The sequence below is a fragment of the Electrophorus electricus genome, chromosome 8 (genome assembly GCF_041902795.1).
Source record: "Electrophorus electricus isolate QZ-2024a chromosome 8, ASM4190279v1, whole genome shotgun sequence".
Lineage (NCBI taxonomy): Eukaryota > Metazoa > Chordata > Actinopteri > Gymnotiformes > Gymnotidae > Electrophorus > Electrophorus electricus.
This window is the reverse complement of record NC_137504.1, coordinates 35030001-35047500: the sequence shown is the minus strand read 5'-3', so window position 1 is coordinate 35047500 and position 17500 is coordinate 35030001. Positions and strand designations below refer to the sequence as shown.

Sequence of the window (17500 nt, the reverse complement as noted above, 5' to 3'; positions counted from 1 at the left end):
AGTGTGAGTGTATCTATGTACAGTATATACAGTGTGTGTATCCATAAACAGTATATAGTGTGAGTGTATCCATGTACAGTATATACTGTGTGTATCCATAAACAGTATATACAGTGTGTGTGTATCCATAAACAGTATATACAGTGAGTGTATCTATGTACAGTATATACAGTGCTAGCATATCTATGCACAGAGAGCGTGTGTGTGAGTGTATCTATGTGAAGTCTGAGTACCGTTGTCTCCGATTCCTCTAAACAGATGATTTCCTGGCTTCGCTTTCGAAGCCACCGTCAGCATTTTCTCCATTTCCTGTATAGGAGCCAATCATGATGCAGTATTTGTTAATCTGAATGGCTGAAAATGTTCAGTTAATATAACCCCCAATTACTTTAACACCAGGGCAAAGATCCCACTTTATGTAATAGGTTAAAATGACCATCCCATTCACCCTAAAGCACACCCTTTACATGTTCCACACACACACTACATGTACTACACACACACACACACACACACACACAGATGTGTAAGGAAAGTGTTGACATAGGTACAGGCAATGCCACTCACCGCCTTGGTTAAGGGCTTCTTCTGAAGTTTACCTGTAGTGGAAAGGGTCAAAGTTGAACCACTGAAATATGACACACACAGTTACTTTAGACTAACACTCAGAGGTGAAGTATACTCAACACTCGACAGTAACACTCGACACGCTGCCAGATTATCAGGCTCTGTTAGGATTTTACCATTAAAACTTTGACATAATATTTAATACCTTTATGAAACATGTCACTCACTACAGAGACCATGACATGAGGACCCACATGCTCCATGATGTAATAACATTATAATGTGACAAACCCTCTGGTTTACAATAACCAAAGCACCTTACAAAGCACAACCCATCCCACAAGGGCAAAACAGGTGCGAGAAATGAGGACACACCTCTGAACTGAGACAGCCGTGTGTGTATGTCTGCGTGTAGCCTGGGTGGATATGTAACTCTGTGTGTGTGCGCGCATATGTGTGTGTGTGTCTGTCTTCTGGATGGGTATGAAGCTCAATGTGTGTATACTATTTTAAAATTACTTGTCACTGTTCCATTTTACATTTGGCAGGTGCTCTTACTCTAAGCGACTTCCATATTAAATCATCATAACAGTATGTGTGTGTGTGTGTGTTTTAGGTTGTTACACAGATGTCTGTGTGTGGTTTGGTTTGTTGGAGACATATGTGTATGTGTGTTATGCTTGGTCACTTACGGTCCACGCCCTCCAGCATGACAGAGTAGAGGAAGTCTCTGGGTGTCATGTATGACTCCTGTTCATATGTCACGGAAGCAAACTGGTGAAATCGCACGCGCCTCATTGAGACTGGGGGAGCTGGGGTCTCTTCACGCTTACACAAACACGTGCACATACGGAATGCATTAGCATGAAGGAGTAGACACCGATCCCGCGAGTGCGTCACGAGCGGTCATGATGTGAACCATGACTCAACTCGTCCAGCGCGCACTCAGAGCGACCTGATAGTGGACACTGTACACACATTTGTACACAAATGACCGCTTACGTATTTAAAAACAAAGGCGAGCCTCTAACAAATCGCCATGCTGTTACTGTGGTGGTAAACACTTAATTTCGTTACATTGCTTTCCAGTAAAGCTGAAGGGCAGGAGTTTAGCGTTTATCTTCTGAACAACTGAAGATTATAACCTAAACTGCTATAGGGAGAGGTTAGTTGAACTTTACCTTCGTGTCCTCGGCTAGCACGGTAGGATACAACACTGTCCATCGAGCTTCGTAGTGATGGCGAATAAAACCTGCGATAACACACCCCACAACCCCGCTCCTTACACTCCATTGCAATGAGATGTTTCTGAGGGACCACGATCGCCTGAAAAGTTTTTGTAAACTCAGTCCAAACCGAGCCCACGTCGCCATTTCAACTACAGGAAGTTTTTACTCTCCGTCTTCGGCCGAGGCGAGACCAACCGTCAGAAACGGCGACATTTAACGCCCTCTAATGGACTTACGAAGATCACGTCTTTAAAAACACTGCGTTCAGTAACTGTCAGTATCCAGATAAGAGACATTCCACATTGGATACAAGACTCCATTTAATAGTAAATAGACAATGTTGTGATTGTTTAATGTATAGTTTTTGTAGTAAAGTAATCAAATCAAGTATAATCAAAAAATGCTGGTTAAGTTCTGTTCAAACGGTGCGAATAAGCTAGTTAAGCAGCCTATTTTGTGAGACAAATGTGAAGAAACTACGCTAGGAAAAACATCAAATATGGCTATAACCTGAGATGTTATCTTGTATCCTAAAGGGCCGTAGCGTGCCTCTTCAGTAACCATAGTTACTGTAACGCGGCGGTAAGCCACGCGCCTACCATTTCGGGCCCTCTGCGTCGGTGATGACGTGTATTACCGGCCATAGGAGCGATCGCTGCACGTGTGTCAGTACTGATCACTGATGTCGTTGTCATGTTTCTGTGGTGTATGGAAGAGGTGTGGACAATGGGAGTATAAACATGTAATTAACTTTTAAAAATGTTTTTAAAAGATACACACAAACACAGTTCCGTTTTAAACTGCTAAGAATATAATTTGGGGCAACCGTGACGTATCACGCCCGAAGAACGTGCAGCCAAAAAAAAGAAGGAAGCCAAGGCGCAGGTCTCGTGCTGAAACGTTTAATGAAAGTACAGAAAACGAAACCGAACAGCACGAGCTACAACAAAACGAATCAACGTGACATTAATAACCGACAAACGGTCATACAGACACAGCGGGTCAACACGGAATAACAGAATAACCCCGAGGTGGTGAGAATACACGGGCGCTGTGAGCAGGGAGGGCACCCTGACTACATGTGACAAAATATATATATATATATATGTGTAATTTTATTGATATTTAACATTAATTGTATATTTTATTTAACTTTCAATTACAAATTCATTCAAATACATTAAAACATGTAAAGTCCTCATATCCACATAAATAAACAGATTTTGATACCGTGAGAATTTGAAACATTGTACAGTTTGAAAACGGCTCCATCCCTGAAAAGATCCAGGCATCATTTTTGTATTCTGTTGAATACAAAAGTATGAGATGAAAAATCATTTTATACACAGAACATGAAGGGTGAATTCCCTAAGGATCACTGATCTATAGGACACAGCATCATTACAGAGTAGTTACAGAGTACGGTTACATGGAGATTTGGTAAACAACAAAAATAATGTTATCAAAACTAACAATAATAACACTTTGTTTCCTATTGTGTATTGAGACATTGGATGTTGGTCACTATCTTAACAAGCATGCTAACCAATAAGAAGACAATGCTCCCCCATGCCTCGGGGCACTTACCAGCCTTCAGAATCTCTATCAGTCGCCCTCATCACAGTCTTCCTCTTCATACTCTTCCTCACGGAAGTCTTCCTCATCGAATGAAGGCCAACAAGAGTAATGGGCTTAGGTGAGAGATTGAGAGAGTATGAGATTATGTTTCACACCAGTGGAGGTATATTTCTGAAAAAAAAAAAAACTTTTGAGAAACTCTTAAAAGCAATCATCATGAAAACAGGACATCACAGCAGGTTTAGAGCTATACTCTGTAGGGTGGCAGATCTCCAGGAGCAGGGGAGGAGCTAAACTCTGTAGGGTGGTAGGTCTCCAGGAGCGGGGTTGGAGCTAAACTGTAAGGTGGTAGATCTCCAGGAGCGGGGTTGGAGCTAAACTCTGTAGGGTGGTAGATCTCCAGGAGCGGGGTTGGAGCTAAGCTCTGTAGGGTGGTAGATCTCCAGGAGCGGGGTTGGAGCTAAGCTCTGTAGGGTGGTAGATCTCCAGTAATGTGGTTAACACTGATTTCAACACTGATTGTTTCCTTTTTAGAAATGGTCACGAAGCTTGTGATGAGCAGGAAAGACATTTACCAATTAAAGCACCAGCTCTCGTTTTCCATCAGGGTGTAAACGACTATCAGTGGACTGATATACACTATCTACTGCACAAGAAGATTTTAAATTAGTGAACCTAATGTACCTAGGTACCTGAATCTAAAAACAGTAAAACAACTGGTGCATAAATCAATCTTTATCACTGGATATATAAGCAAAACAAAACAGCAAACAGCTCACAATGCAACAGGAATCTGCAGAAAGGCTGCAGATTAGATCAGGTGACAGACAGGTGTCATTCCTAGATCTTCCTAAATTCAAGACTGTTTATTCAGTACACACTAAATATCAATAAAGATGCAGACTCTGGAATTAATTGAAGAGAATTGCTGGTCCCGTCTTTATTCTGAGCTCAATGTTACAAATGAGGCGTTGTCTGGAGAATGTCTAACGGTCTCAGGTGGGCACATCTTTTATACATTTTCTTCATAACCATTTTTATTTTTTCATAAAAACTTGGCCAGGTTCCACTTTTGTTCTCCAAACTATACATTATTCAATGTATGCAAATTTATATTCAATACTTACACCAACCAGTTCTTGGTACCATTAGGTTCATCCTGGACTACTTCTATTTTTTAAAAAGGCAGTCATATTCTATATCACCGGCTGCCCATATTGGTTCTTCCAGTGATGTCCATATTGTTTCTTCCCGTGCTTGGCTGGGCTGTCCCATCCTTGAACCAAGGCTCCCTGTCGACTGAGGCCCTTAGAGGCCTGTCAAACTGGCCTTCTGAGGATTTACGCTGAAGCATACAGAGGCCTTTCCTGCATGAAGCCAGTTTATTCTGGACCATCCCTATTTTTCTTTTTTTCTTTTTTTTTACAATATCATTTTATTACCTCACAAGCATGAGACTCATGATATAATCTTCTCAATTCATCAAACTGAAAGTGAAACATTTTGATGTTACCTGGTAACATCACTAGACACTGTGCCAGGAAATGTGTGGAGATCAGTCAGAACTGTGTGGAGACCAGTTAGAATTGTGTGGAGATCTGTCAGAACTGTGTGGAGACCAGTTAGAACTGTGTGGAGATCAGTCAGAACTGTGTGGAGACCAGTTAGAATTGTGTGGAGATCTGTCAGAACTGTGTGGAGACCAGTTAGAACTGTGTGGAGATCAGTCAGAACTGTGTGGAAATCAGTTACTGAGCTTGACCTCTCAATTTTCATCCATTACCACAGAAACAAGCATAGGAGTCAGAAGCTGCATTCCTACCTGCTGCCACATAAGAAGCAGAGAACAGAAGGACTAGTGTTGCCTTCATCACGTCTCAGGCAGAACTGGGAACACTGTTCTGGTGGTTAAAGACGTCTCCGTGTTCTGAAGGGTTATACAGGCTCTTAGTACAACACTCTAACACAGACTGAAGCTTGAAAGGTACCTGTGTTCAGTCTAATTCACTTAGAGCTGATGAAACTTCACAAATGCATCAGGCACTGTTAACATAAACTGATGAATATGGAATGTGTCCACAAGACAAGTTAGTCAAGATAAAGGATTATCTTACTTGTAAACTAATAAACTCTTTTATTTAAAGCATTAAAATACAAAACCCTTGTAAAAAATGTTAAAAATGACAAATTATATAAAGGACATTATACCCAATAATTACTCACACTTTCTTATTACTCAAGCATGTGCTTAACTGCTCAGGTCACTTTCTCCTGTGTGTTAGTCTGTTTGTTGTCAGTGTTAGACACTCTATCAGACAATGCCGGTTGGTTTCATTTTCTCTCAGTTTCAATGTGTTTAACAAGGAGGTTCTAGTGTGTAATTATGGTAACGGTGGTTTGTAATGCATCTAAAAAGCCACACCTCCATTCAAAGAACTTCTCCAAACTCAGTCTGATCCCAGACCAGCAGCAGGAAAGACATTCTCCATTCAAATGTTGTTAGAAATTAAACTCCTCCTTACACTGTGTGCTAAGCTTGATCTCAGGTAGGGTCAATAGCAACTCTATTCCTCCCATTGTAGTCAGACTCCTCCCTCTGTAGTCAGACTCATCCCTTTGTAGTCAGACTCATCCCTTTGTAGTCTGACTCATCCCATTGTAGTTAGACTCCTCCCCCTTTAGTCAGACTCCTCCCATTGTAGTCAGACTCTTCCCTCTGTAGTCAGACTCATCCCTTTGTAGTCAGACTCATCCCTTTGTAGTCTGACTCATCCCATTGTAGTTAGACTCCTCCCTCTTTAGTCAGACTCCTCCCATTGTAGTGAGACTCCCTCCATGTTTGTCTCTCTGATTATACTCACTCTCTGATTACACTGATTATACTCCGTCTGTCTGCCACTCTGATTACAATCACTGATTATACTCCGTCTGTCTGATTACACTCTCTCTGATTATACTCCATCTGATTACTCTCCGATTATACTCCGTCTGAATGTCTGATTACACTCACTCTGATTATATTGTCTGTCTGATTACACTCACTCTCTGATTATACTGTCTTTCTGATTACACTCACTCTGATTATACTGTCTGTCTGATATCACTCAATCTCTGATTATGCTCCATCTGTCTCTCTGATTACACTCGCTGATTATACTCCATCTATCTGATCACACTCACTCTCTGATTATACTTGGTCTGTCTGTCTGTCTGATTACACTCACTTTCTGATTATACTCTGTCCTGGTGTGTACTGGCCATGTAAATAAGACTATTATGTAGGTTATAAATTATAAAACACTTTGCTTGCTCTTGATGGTGATTAAACTGTCACGTCTGTCCCCCTGACACTGAACTGAGAGATCTTTGAACATTGACATTACACACAAAACTTGGCTAGGAGCCCTGCAAATCTTTTTGGCATAATGTAGAGAAAATTATTTAAAGAAATCCTTATTCTAATATATCTAATATACTCAGGTATATTTGTTGTGTTCAGACTGCCAGATACAGAGTATCCCAAAAAAAGACCCAACAGTGTGTTGATATATACAACGTGTAATGAGCCCAGGGGATTACCAGTACATGTTTTAATGACACATCTCAGTTTATTACACATTATCTGTATTACCCTTCCCTCCTGACCAACATCACTATGACCAAAACCCAGCCATCTTGCTGGGAGTTGAACACCTTTAAATAAACATGCACATCTGTTGCATAGAAATCACCTCTATGTACTCATTCATGCAACGTATTAGTGTTTTTCTGATACACTCCTTGTGAGAAATATTTTATGTGATCAGATAATGCGGCTGTGCCCGTCTCTGCTCTGCCTGTATGTTTGGGGGAGCACACATACCCTAGCCTCTGTGGCAATGTCTTCTTTTTAAGCAGTTAATTTGTTAAACTGAAAATACAAATACGTAAATGTGGTGAGGTCAAGCAGAGGTGAAGGGCCTGGCTCAGACGTCACACACATCACACTGAGCCCAGCTGAGCCCCGTCTGTCCGAACACATCTCTAGAGCAGGTGGGAGCATAATGAGATCCAAAGAGAAGTTCTCGTACAGTTCTAAGATGGGGATCCAGAGCACATTGTCTAGGAGTTTTGGAATGCGCAGTACTCCCTGTGATGTGTTTCAGAACTGCATTTCAGAAATTTACCCTCAAAGAGCAAAGTGGTCAAGGTCAAAAAAGTGCTGTGTCCGAAGTCAACTCCAAATCCTCCAGGTGGTGTTTTGGGTGAAATTGTGCTTTTGGCTTATGACTCCTTTGGAAACTTGACAAGAATCCAGCAGCAGGAGAGAGATGTGCAGTCTCAGGCTGTGAAAGGAAGGGACTTTAACATGTGATCTTAACAACAAAGTGTGGAAATACCTGCGATACAAAAGCTTCTGGGTAAAATGTACCCTTTTACAGACTGCTGATCTGAGACCAGCCCTCTCCACCCCCAAATAAAACGACCTAATTCATAACCATGTACCCTTTTACTGTCTGCTGATCTGAGATCAGCCCTCTCCACCCCCTAATGAAACCTGACCTAATTTATACCCACGTATCCTTTTACAGTCTGCTGATCTGAGACCAGCCCTCTCCACCACCTAATGAAACCTGATCTAATTCATACCCATGCAGAACAGGAGGCCTGTCATCAGGAAAGGTAGCATTCTATTCTCCACACTTTACAAACTCAAAGACCTTTAGATGAACACCAAGTCAGGGCACAAATACACTCCATGTACTTTGTGAACATTCAGTACACTCCAGGAGAAGTGAACTAGAAGGTAGAAGTTTATGAGACCTCTTAAATGAACACAAGCAGCATCACAGAGGAAAGGAGATTTATGACCGATCCACTCCCTTATACACCACCCTCCTTCTCTCTCTCTCTCTCTCTGCCACTGTATCTCTCTTCCCTCTCTCTCTAGTTCCAGCTGTCTCTCTAACTCTCTGTTTAGATCCATCTGTCTCCCTCTCTGTCGGTCTTTCTCTCTCTTCCTCTCTGTCTTCTTCTACGAGACCATGGGGACTATTGTCCAGAGTCTCACATCTCAGTGACATGCTGAATCTTCTGAATGTGTCGCACACATTTTTAAACATGAATACACATAGAAAAGTTGTAGTAGGGAAGACTGACCCCAGATCAGCCATCAGTGTTCACTTCAACCTAATGTGATAAAAACATCATTGGAGCAGCTAGTGAAGACTATGTGCCACATGTATCAAACATTATAAGATAAGACTGCTGATCTGGGATCAGTTTTTGATGCATATAAATATGAATATATAGGCAGGGAAAACCAAAGCTGGACCTGACCAAGCAAAGTGCACTCCATAGAGCCCCCCCCGTAGAGACACGATCCCTGTAGAGGCATGCCCCCTCTACAGACACACCCCAGACACATGTCTGTAGGACACACACCCTACTCATACATGCCATTCAAACTGGCTGGGACCGGTAGATTCTATTGTGTGTTTGTGTGTGTTTACATTGTGTGAGTCTGCTTTTTATCTCACTTGTAGATTTGATTTGAATTCTGACCAAAATAACACCGCCACCATCACCACAGCTGACAGTAACACTGGGTCAGAGAGAATATCAAACCCAGGAGAATGCTGGGAATATTTTTACCTTAACAAACTCAAAAAAGGTGAAATGAGCAGTAAATGCATTTCTCTCTTCTGTGTGTGTGTGTGTGTGTGTGTGTGTGTGTGTGCGCGCGCGCACGTGTTTGTGTGTGTACACACTGTAGGTCTACAAAGGCTACTAAAATCCATGTTTACCACTTAAGTCATAAAATACCCAGGAATAATTAAAATGCCTAATGTATCTTAGCTTGTTACATTTTGGAGGATTAATAAAAATGTATTGTTTATTTTCATAAGTAATTGCAGCTTGTAGATGTGAGTCTGGTTTACTTGTATATACACAAATATAAATATATATATATATATATATATATATATATATATATATATATATATATATATATATATATATATATATATATATATATACATACACACACACACACACACACACACACACACACACACACACACACACACATATACATACACACACAGCATGACAATTTCACATAAACACCCTACCTCTGGATTTGAATAATAATTTGCAATCCAAAAATGCAGGTTAAGAGAGATTAACTCCCATTGCTTCCACACTCAGAGTAAAATCCAGGATTAATTCAGTGTACTCTGTTATCTTAAGGGATACAGTAGCTGAGGATGAAATTAACATGGTGCACCTATGAAACGCACTCACAACGCAGTACATTAGCAACCTGGAGCATATGAGCTTTGTGAAGGAGACTGTGATGATGGGATGCAGAGGCTGTTAGCCAGGTTAGCATGTTGGCTAAACTTTTCCTTCCAAACCACTTTTGCTATTAAAAGTAGATGCTATGCTATGATTTCAGGTCATATTGTGTGTTTATGTAACCTATTGTATGGTAACATGTAGTGTTACTGCAGGTTAAGGTGTGTGTGTGTGTGTTTGTGTGTGTGTGTGTGTGTGTGTGTGTTTGTGCGTTTGTGTGTGCGTGCGTTTGTGTGTGCATGCGTTTGTGTGCGTGCGTGTACGTGTGTGTAGCTATACTTGAAGACCCCATTAGGACAAGGGTAATGATCATTTCCAGTCCTTAGAACAACATTTTCACGCACGCACAAAGACACAGGGCTCAGAGGAGAGCCAGAAACACACAGAACTACTGCACATGCCATATTGCTTTAGTGAAAGGCTTCCCAAATATCTGTGGGGACATTTGAACTACATCCGCCATCTCCTGTCCTGCCTTTGACACTGTGGCACAGGTTCACACATCATCAGTTCATACAGCTCTGCCGCTTTTATCTTTGGGATAGTCAAACACACACACACACACACACACACACACACACACGTGAACAGATGTGCAGTGTGTTGCGGGAGCCACTCAACAGAATCTTGTTCACTCTGTCAAACAGGGCGACAGAGTGCCAGCAGTCCTATGTTCTTCTCCTCCTGTCTCGACAGACGGATGGAAAGAAGGATGTGCATGGATGAAAGGATGGATGGATAAATAAAGTTGTGAAAAAGTATAAGCCCTGTACATCATTTGCTTCTTCCTGAGGTGCTGGAACCTCTGGAACTCCGATCACCTTTCTCCCCTCTGTCTCGCTCTCCTCTGTCTCTGTCTGCTTTGTCTCGCCCTCCTATGTCTCCTTTGTCTTGTTCTCCTCTGTCTCGCTCTTTTCTGTCTCGTTCTCCTCTATCTCTGTCTCTTCTATCTCTGTCTCCTCTGTCTCGCTCTTTTCTGTCTCGCTCTCCTCTGTCTCGCTCTCTTCTCTCTCCCCTGTCTTGCTCTCGTCTTTCCACTCTCTCTCTCTCCAGTGTATCTCTCTTTTCTGAACTTTTGTCGGACCGCTCTCCTTTGTCTGATCTCTCAGACCGTTCAGACTTCTCAGATCTCTCCGCCCCTTCAGATGGCTCCGCCCCCTCTGAACACTCCTTGCGTTCTGATTTGTCGGGGTCAGTGGAGGAGGTGGTAGGTTTCTCCCACTTAGTGATCTCCTCTATCTCCTCCAGGCTGGCATTTATACTGTTCACCCAGGCTTTATGTTCCTCCTGAAGAAACACACACACACACACACACACACACACACACAAACAGTATGGTTACAGAATGCATATATCATATTTGCAACCTGCTAATTTGCTAACTGTTATTTCTGCTGCGTTTAGTATATATATGTGTGTGTGTGTGTGTGTGCAAGCACGCATGTGTGGTTTTGCTGTCTCATGTCATTATCTTTTTGCCCATGGACTATTGTAAGCACTGCATGGATCTGCTCTAAATAAACATTGCTCACAATTCCACTTGTGTCCTGGCTCGGGTCCTGACTCATGTCCTGACTTGCATCCTGACTCTGCTACATACATTTCAAGATGCCACATTTGCACTGAAAATGTTTGTAAAATACAAATGTCACAATGTTCCCCCTTCAAGTGCCATATGGTTTAGGGTTTTGATCTAAGTACCTTATGGTTTATGGTTTTTATCAAAGTTCCATATGGTTTAGGGTTTTGATCTAAGTGCCATATGGTAGGGATTTTGATTTCTTAGTCCCTATTGTGTGTACATCCATTTACTGTGTCCACTTTTTCTTGTTTCATTTCATTTGACTTTGTATAAACCTCTTGACTTCCTGTCTTGTTGGTCGATCGTACTGTTTGTTTGTCTGAGAGTTGTTGCTTTGTTCTTTGTTTGGCTTCTCAGTTTTGTTTTCTCATGTTCTTGCATCGACACTAAGTTCTAGCTTTGTTGGTTTGACACCTGGCTGTGATATGATCTGGGTATAAGGTTTGAGTGTGGATTTGTCATTAATAAATAGTATTTATTAGCATGTGTATCGAGTTCTTTGACTCCCTGAAAATTACAGCATATTCCAAATCCCACACGTGAGAAAATGTACCATGTCAACTACATCCTGTGTGCTTGACCTTTATGCACCTTCTTAGTCATTTCAAAGGAGCTTAAAATTTGAATTTGGTTTCGCAAATGTGTGTATTGTAATGAAATTAGTTTTTTCTGTCTGGTCATTGTGGTGCAGGATTATTAATCTGCTCTCACCTCGTCTTTAGCCAGGAAAATATAATCGCCTTCAGTTTCAGTCCTGCAGTGGATCAGAACACAGATTTACAGCACTCATTCATTCACTCCCTCACTAAAGATCATATAATTTTTTTAGGCTGTTTTTTCAACATTTATCAAAGCTGATTGGATAAATTTGTAGAAGCTCTAGCACAGATCTTAAAGTTCAAACGGAAACACCAGGGCACAGTTCATCTTACTGATGCTTTAGCCAGCTCAGTGATATGTGCAGATGAGCTTCAACACTAAACTATACAGGGGCCACACCCCCTAGTGGTGATGTCTGAGAATGCTACTTCTCCTGATTTCATTTATATTGACTTAAAGTACAAACACCGAGTACGGAAGCAATAGTTGCACTTTCAGTTTGGTGTAACAATGCACATATAGCAAAATCACTCTGATTATACCATTAGCTTTTGTCATCGGGAATAAAAATATGCTAAAGAAATTAAATTGTTTTTTTTGACAATAATATATGAATAACATATATTATTCATATATTATATGAATAAAACAATAGTAATTGTGAATTAACTGTAGAGTATTCCCCCTCTGCTTCAGGTGAGGATGTATGGCCGTTCTGCAGTGGCCTTACTTGAGGATGAAGACGTTCTTCTTCTTCTTGTAGCCGTTGGTGGTGTCGACGGTGCAGACAGCCAGATTGATTGGGGGCTCGTCCTCGTAAGAGATCATCTTGTTCTTGTTCTTGATGTCCTTGTAGAAAACAATCTCTCCCTTGTTTAGCACACACAACAGGTTCATCCACGACCTGCCATGAAACAGCAGACAAGCTAGTTCAGAAAATCACAGTGACGGAGATGGACCAAGGCAGTATTGGGCAACATCTGAGTACAGAAGAGAGCTCAGAGCTTGCAGACCTATGGAGAATACCACAGTCGATGGGCTAAACTCAGGGTCAACTCATTAGCTAATGTTAATATTGCATTATTATACATTTCCTTCAAAACAGCATTAGTTGTTTATGCTACACTGTTTATTTGCATTAACTATTGGAGACCAAGTGAACATGTGCTTAGCTATTAGATTAGCTATCACAAAGGTCATTAGGCCATTAGTACATTTAATAATGAGATCTTGCAGTTCTTAACATTATCATGTTCCAGATTAGCTAGTACATCCATGCAGAGAATCTTAAATACATGGAATACTAAACATAAATGTATTATTACCATGATAGAAATAATGCACAAGCCATGAATAACTACACAGTCTCATGAGCGAATACAGCAGTAGTCAATAAGTACACAGTTAGGCAGCAAAATTGTTAGCCTGTTAGCATTACCATGTTAGGACATTAGTGTGTTAGCTTGTTAGCACTTTAGCATGTTAGAGCGACAATGTGATGGCACATTAGCGTGTTAGTGTGTTAGCACTCTAGCATGTTAGTGTATTAGCGTGCTAGTGTATTAGCACATCAGTGTGTTAACATGTTAGGATTTTAGTGCGTTAGTGTGTTAGCATGTTAGAATGTTATTGTGTTAATGCATTAGCATATTAGCATGCTAGCACATTAGTTAGGTTTCCTTCGCTGCCTTCAAGTCATGTCAGAAATATCGTATTTACGAGATGAGCGCACATGAATGCCATCACACATCGTATTTACTAGTGGGAAACTAGTGGGCGTGTCAGTAACAAAACGTCATGGTGGCTGGTGGCATGGTGGTTTTAAGATTATTAGCTGTAGTTTTGCATGCAACTCTACAGTTCAAGCTTTTGTACATTTTGTGCACAACATGCACTTAATTTGAAGAGGAATAACAACAAAACTAATCAGAAGAATGCAAAAAGTGTTCTTTCTTTCACTGAAATTGATTTTGTGCACAGGTATTTTTGTGTTGTTTATGTACATACAAAATACAAAAACAAAATAAAAACAAAGGGAGTCCATTTTCCCCTGACCAAAAACCACTTGAATGCACACCATGTCGTAACTATGTCCACTGAACTAGTAAGTAGGAAATTCTGTGGAGGCAGCATGTGTTATTGTGTTAGCATGTTAGCATATTATCAGTGAGTGGCACAGCACCTGTTAGGGCTACTCTCTGTGCCAGTCTCCTCCCTGTGCTTGCAGTAGAGGAAGCCCTCATGGTGGATTGTGTGCATGGGGTGCTGGGGCAGGCTTGGGGCGCTCTGAGCCGGAGCAGATCGAGAACGCCGTGTCTCCTCTGGCTCTTTGGGTCGTGGCCGCCGCCGCGGCTTAGGACGATCACGAGCTCGAGGGCGATCGAGGCGGGTGACAGGGGCAGAAAGGCTACTTGGGGGGCGATACACCTCCCCCCTTGCCTGAGAGAGAGAAAGAAACAAAAAGTGACAGATTGACAAAGAGAGAGAGAGAGAGAGAGGGAGAGAAGGGACAAAGCCAGAGAGAAAGAGAGGGAGAGACATACCAAGGGAAAGATAGACAGAGATAGAGAGATGGAGAGATTAAAAAGGGAGAAAGAAGAAGAAAACAACAGAGGGAGGAAGAGAGGTCAGTAAGTCATTTTATGGTGTAGGCTATGAAAAATTAGAGCCCCCCCACCCCTTAACATTACACAATACACAAACAATAACACCACAATAAAAAGTCCAGAATAAAACAGTAACAGAGGTATACTAACACCGTAAAAATAATTAAACAAAAAGATTAGGCACATAATATGCACAGCAAATGATCGAGTGACCACTTCTGAAAGTTAACACAATGATGTAGCTAACACAGTGCTACTGTGAATACAGGGCTGTAGTGAACACAGTGCTCTAGTGAACAGGGTTCCATAGTGAACACAGTGTTCTAATGAACACAGAGCTGTAATGAACACAGTGCTGTAGTGAGCACAGTTACATAGTGAACAAAGTGCTGTAATGAACATAGTGCCCTAGTGAACAGTTTCATAGTGTACACAGTGCTGTAATGAACATAGTGCCCTAGTGAACACAGTTTCATAGTGTACACAGTGCTGTAATGAACATGGTGCCCTAGTGACCACAGTGCTGTAGTGAACACTGCCATAGTGACCATAGTGCTGTAGTGAACACAGTGCTCTAGTGACTACAGTGCTGTAGTGAACACAGTGCTGTAGTGACCACAGTGCTCTATAGAACACAGTGGTCTAGTGAACACAATGCCCTCATGAACACAGTGATATAGTGAACACAGACCTCTAGTGAACACAGTGCTGTAGTGAACACAGCAGCAATACTCACAAGGCAGGCTTCTCGTTCCTGGACTTGATCCACCACCTCAGCCATGGTCATGCACCTCTCTCTACGGAGGTGAGACACAAACACACTATTAGTGCATAATTACAGTCAGAGATGACTCACTCATTACACACTTACACATACACATACATACATGTGTAGGTAAGAGAGTGATTGGGCTTATAGATAGATATAGATAGACACACACACACACACACACTCACTTCCATTACTCTTGCTGTGTTGTCTGACCCTTCCTCCTGATCTCTCTCTCTCTCTCTCTCTCTCACACACACACACACACACACACACACACACACACATACACACACACACACACACACACACACACACACACACTTCCATTACTTTTGCTGTGTTTTGTCTGACCCTTCCTCCTGATCACACACACACACACACACACACACACACACACACACACACACACACACACACACACACACACACACACGTCCATTACCCTTGTCTTTTGTCTGACCCTTCCTCCTGATCACTGGAATCTTGCCTCTGTAGTCTGTGCTTGCCACTGCCCTCATGCTCACTGGACGACTGTCTCTCCAGTCGGCGCCGGTACCGCTCCTGTCTTACGATGAGTGGCAGCTCGTTGAGCCTGGCCTGGATCTCCTGCTCACTGGAGGTCTGTCGGCCAAGCCGGTACTCCCTCTCCCGCCGCAGGTGGTCCATTTGGGGGTCCGAACGGCTGCCTCGTGGGTCCCTCTGCAGACGGCTGTGGATCATCTCCAACGAAGGGTCCATGCACACCGAGGGTCCCGGGCCCTCCACTGCCCCACCCAGGGCCACCACCGCCCTGTGGACGTGGTTTACGTTGGATTGGAGGAAGTCAGACTTTAGGTGCTGCCAGCCATATGACGTTTTGGGTTCAGTCACCCCCACAGTTCCAAGATGGTTCATAGCATGGGAGCTAGAGCCCTCAGCACCCATGACAATCTGTTGGTTTAGCCCAGTGTAACTAGAGCTGTCCACCCCTAAAATACCCTGTTGGTTTATTCCAGCAAAACTGGAGGTGTTTGTCCCCAAAACACTGACTTGTTGGTTCAGCCCATGGTAAGGGGAGCCATTCATGATTGGTGAGTATCGATTTACAACAGAGGAGATCCTCTGGGTGAGTGGGTGTGTGGCTGTATGCACCACAGTGTGTGAAAGGTCTGAAACAGCCTTGGATTCGAGAAGTGTGTCCTGCAGAGGGTTCCGGAACAGAGAGGAGGAAGAGGATGAGGAAGAAGAGCTAGGCACCAGGCAGGAGAGAGGGAACATCTGTCTGTTGAGGAGAGATGAGGAGGCAGGTGCCTTACTCTGCTCCGACTTCAGTTTCTCTGCCTGGACAAATACATGGACAGGAGGCAGGGTTATGAAGAACTGGAGCTCACCAACTGCAGATTAACAGAAGGCTGGATGGACAGATGGACGGACAGATATAGAGACAGATAAGAGATTGGACATTGATTTGGACTGATGGAAAGATATCCAGTCCCGTTGAAAGGCAAGAAGGATGACAGACTATTGATCATCTATACTGACAGAATGAATGATAGAAGGATGGATTTTGGGATGACTGGATATGAGAATGGATGGATGCTGATAGGGATAAATGGCAAAAAGTAAATTCACAGAATAATGGCTGATAAAATGCATTAAACAATGGAGAACTGTTGTCTAAATTAATGGCAGAGGGATAAACATCATTCTATGGATAATGTAAAAATCAAACAGTGGTTGTTGCCATGCCAACCTGCCGTAAGCTGCTAAAGTGTTCTTTCCATTTGGCTGCAGCCTTGCGGAATGCCTCATGACGACGAATCAGCTGCTCGACCTCATCAGTAGTCCCACCTTCTGCCTCATGGCCACTGCTGATTGGCTCCTTCAATGAGAGCCACACAGGCTCGACCATGTTTGGAACAGATGACTCTAGGCTTTGTTGAACTGGAGGAAAAATGTATTAATTAAAAATAATGATAGAAATTATGTTGGAATGATGTGTTGCCAGGGTGTCAGCGGTCGCAGACATGTCTGTAATGGTATAATGGCAGAAAAAACATGTTTTAACTGTTTGACTTTAGTAAGCAAGACCTCATTCCTTCACTCTTCTACTCCAGGTCCTTTGGTTTTTGCTTTAAACAGATAGGAGTATTTACCAAATGCTACACATGTAAATATAAATGTAAATTTACCCATATGAATGGTAACAAAAGTAGAGTAACACCTATCAATGATCAACAGTATG

General features: G+C 42.3%; 2 protein-coding genes and 1 long non-coding RNA gene across 8 annotated transcripts in view; all 3 read right to left on the bottom strand.

Annotated features, from left to right (window-relative positions):
• The window catches only part of micu2 (mitochondrial calcium uptake 2), a 25817-nt gene extending 23486 nt beyond the window's left edge, over positions 1-2331 (bottom strand). The window contains exons 1-4 of one of the 5 annotated variants that reach the window (XM_081719166.1): positions 1749-2331; positions 1260-1317; positions 568-599; positions 234-309 (exon numbers count right to left, since the gene is read on the bottom strand). In XM_081719166.1, coding sequence (XP_081575292.1) covers positions 234-309; positions 568-599; positions 1260-1317; positions 1749-1940 — 358 coding nt within the window. In that variant the 5' untranslated portion in view covers positions 1941-2331. Of the gene's footprint in view, positions 1-233; positions 310-567; positions 600-1259; positions 1396-1748 lie in introns of all 5 variants that reach the window. The other 4 variants (XM_081719164.1, XM_081719163.1, XM_081719165.1 and 1 more) reach the window with 4 other exon arrangements.
• Positions 2332-2873: 542 nt separating this feature from the next.
• LOC118241508 (uncharacterized) lies at positions 2874-5761 on the bottom strand. Its single transcript, XR_004776133.2, has 4 exons — positions 5598-5761; positions 5197-5301; positions 3384-3487; positions 2874-3100 (listed from the first exon to the last, which is right to left on the bottom strand). It is a non-coding gene; the product is annotated as an uncharacterized LOC118241508 (long non-coding RNA).
• A 1188-nt stretch (positions 5762-6949) lies between these two features.
• Positions 6950-17500, bottom strand: part of sptbn4a (spectrin, beta, non-erythrocytic 4a) — a 42346-nt gene continuing 31795 nt past the window's right edge. The window contains exons 14-20 of one of the 2 annotated variants that reach the window (XM_035526797.2): positions 17009-17199; positions 15719-16596; positions 15241-15301; positions 14081-14337; positions 12629-12802; positions 12010-12052; positions 6950-11003 (exon numbers count right to left, since the gene is read on the bottom strand). In XM_035526797.2, coding sequence (XP_035382690.2) covers positions 10491-11003; positions 12010-12052; positions 12629-12802; positions 14081-14337; positions 15241-15301; positions 15719-16596; positions 17009-17199 — 2117 coding nt within the window. In that variant the 3' untranslated portion in view covers positions 6950-10490. Of the gene's footprint in view, positions 11004-12009; positions 12053-12628; positions 12803-14080; positions 14338-15240; positions 15302-15718; positions 16597-17008; positions 17200-17500 lie in introns of those variants that run through there. The other variant, XM_081719737.1, reaches the window with a different exon arrangement.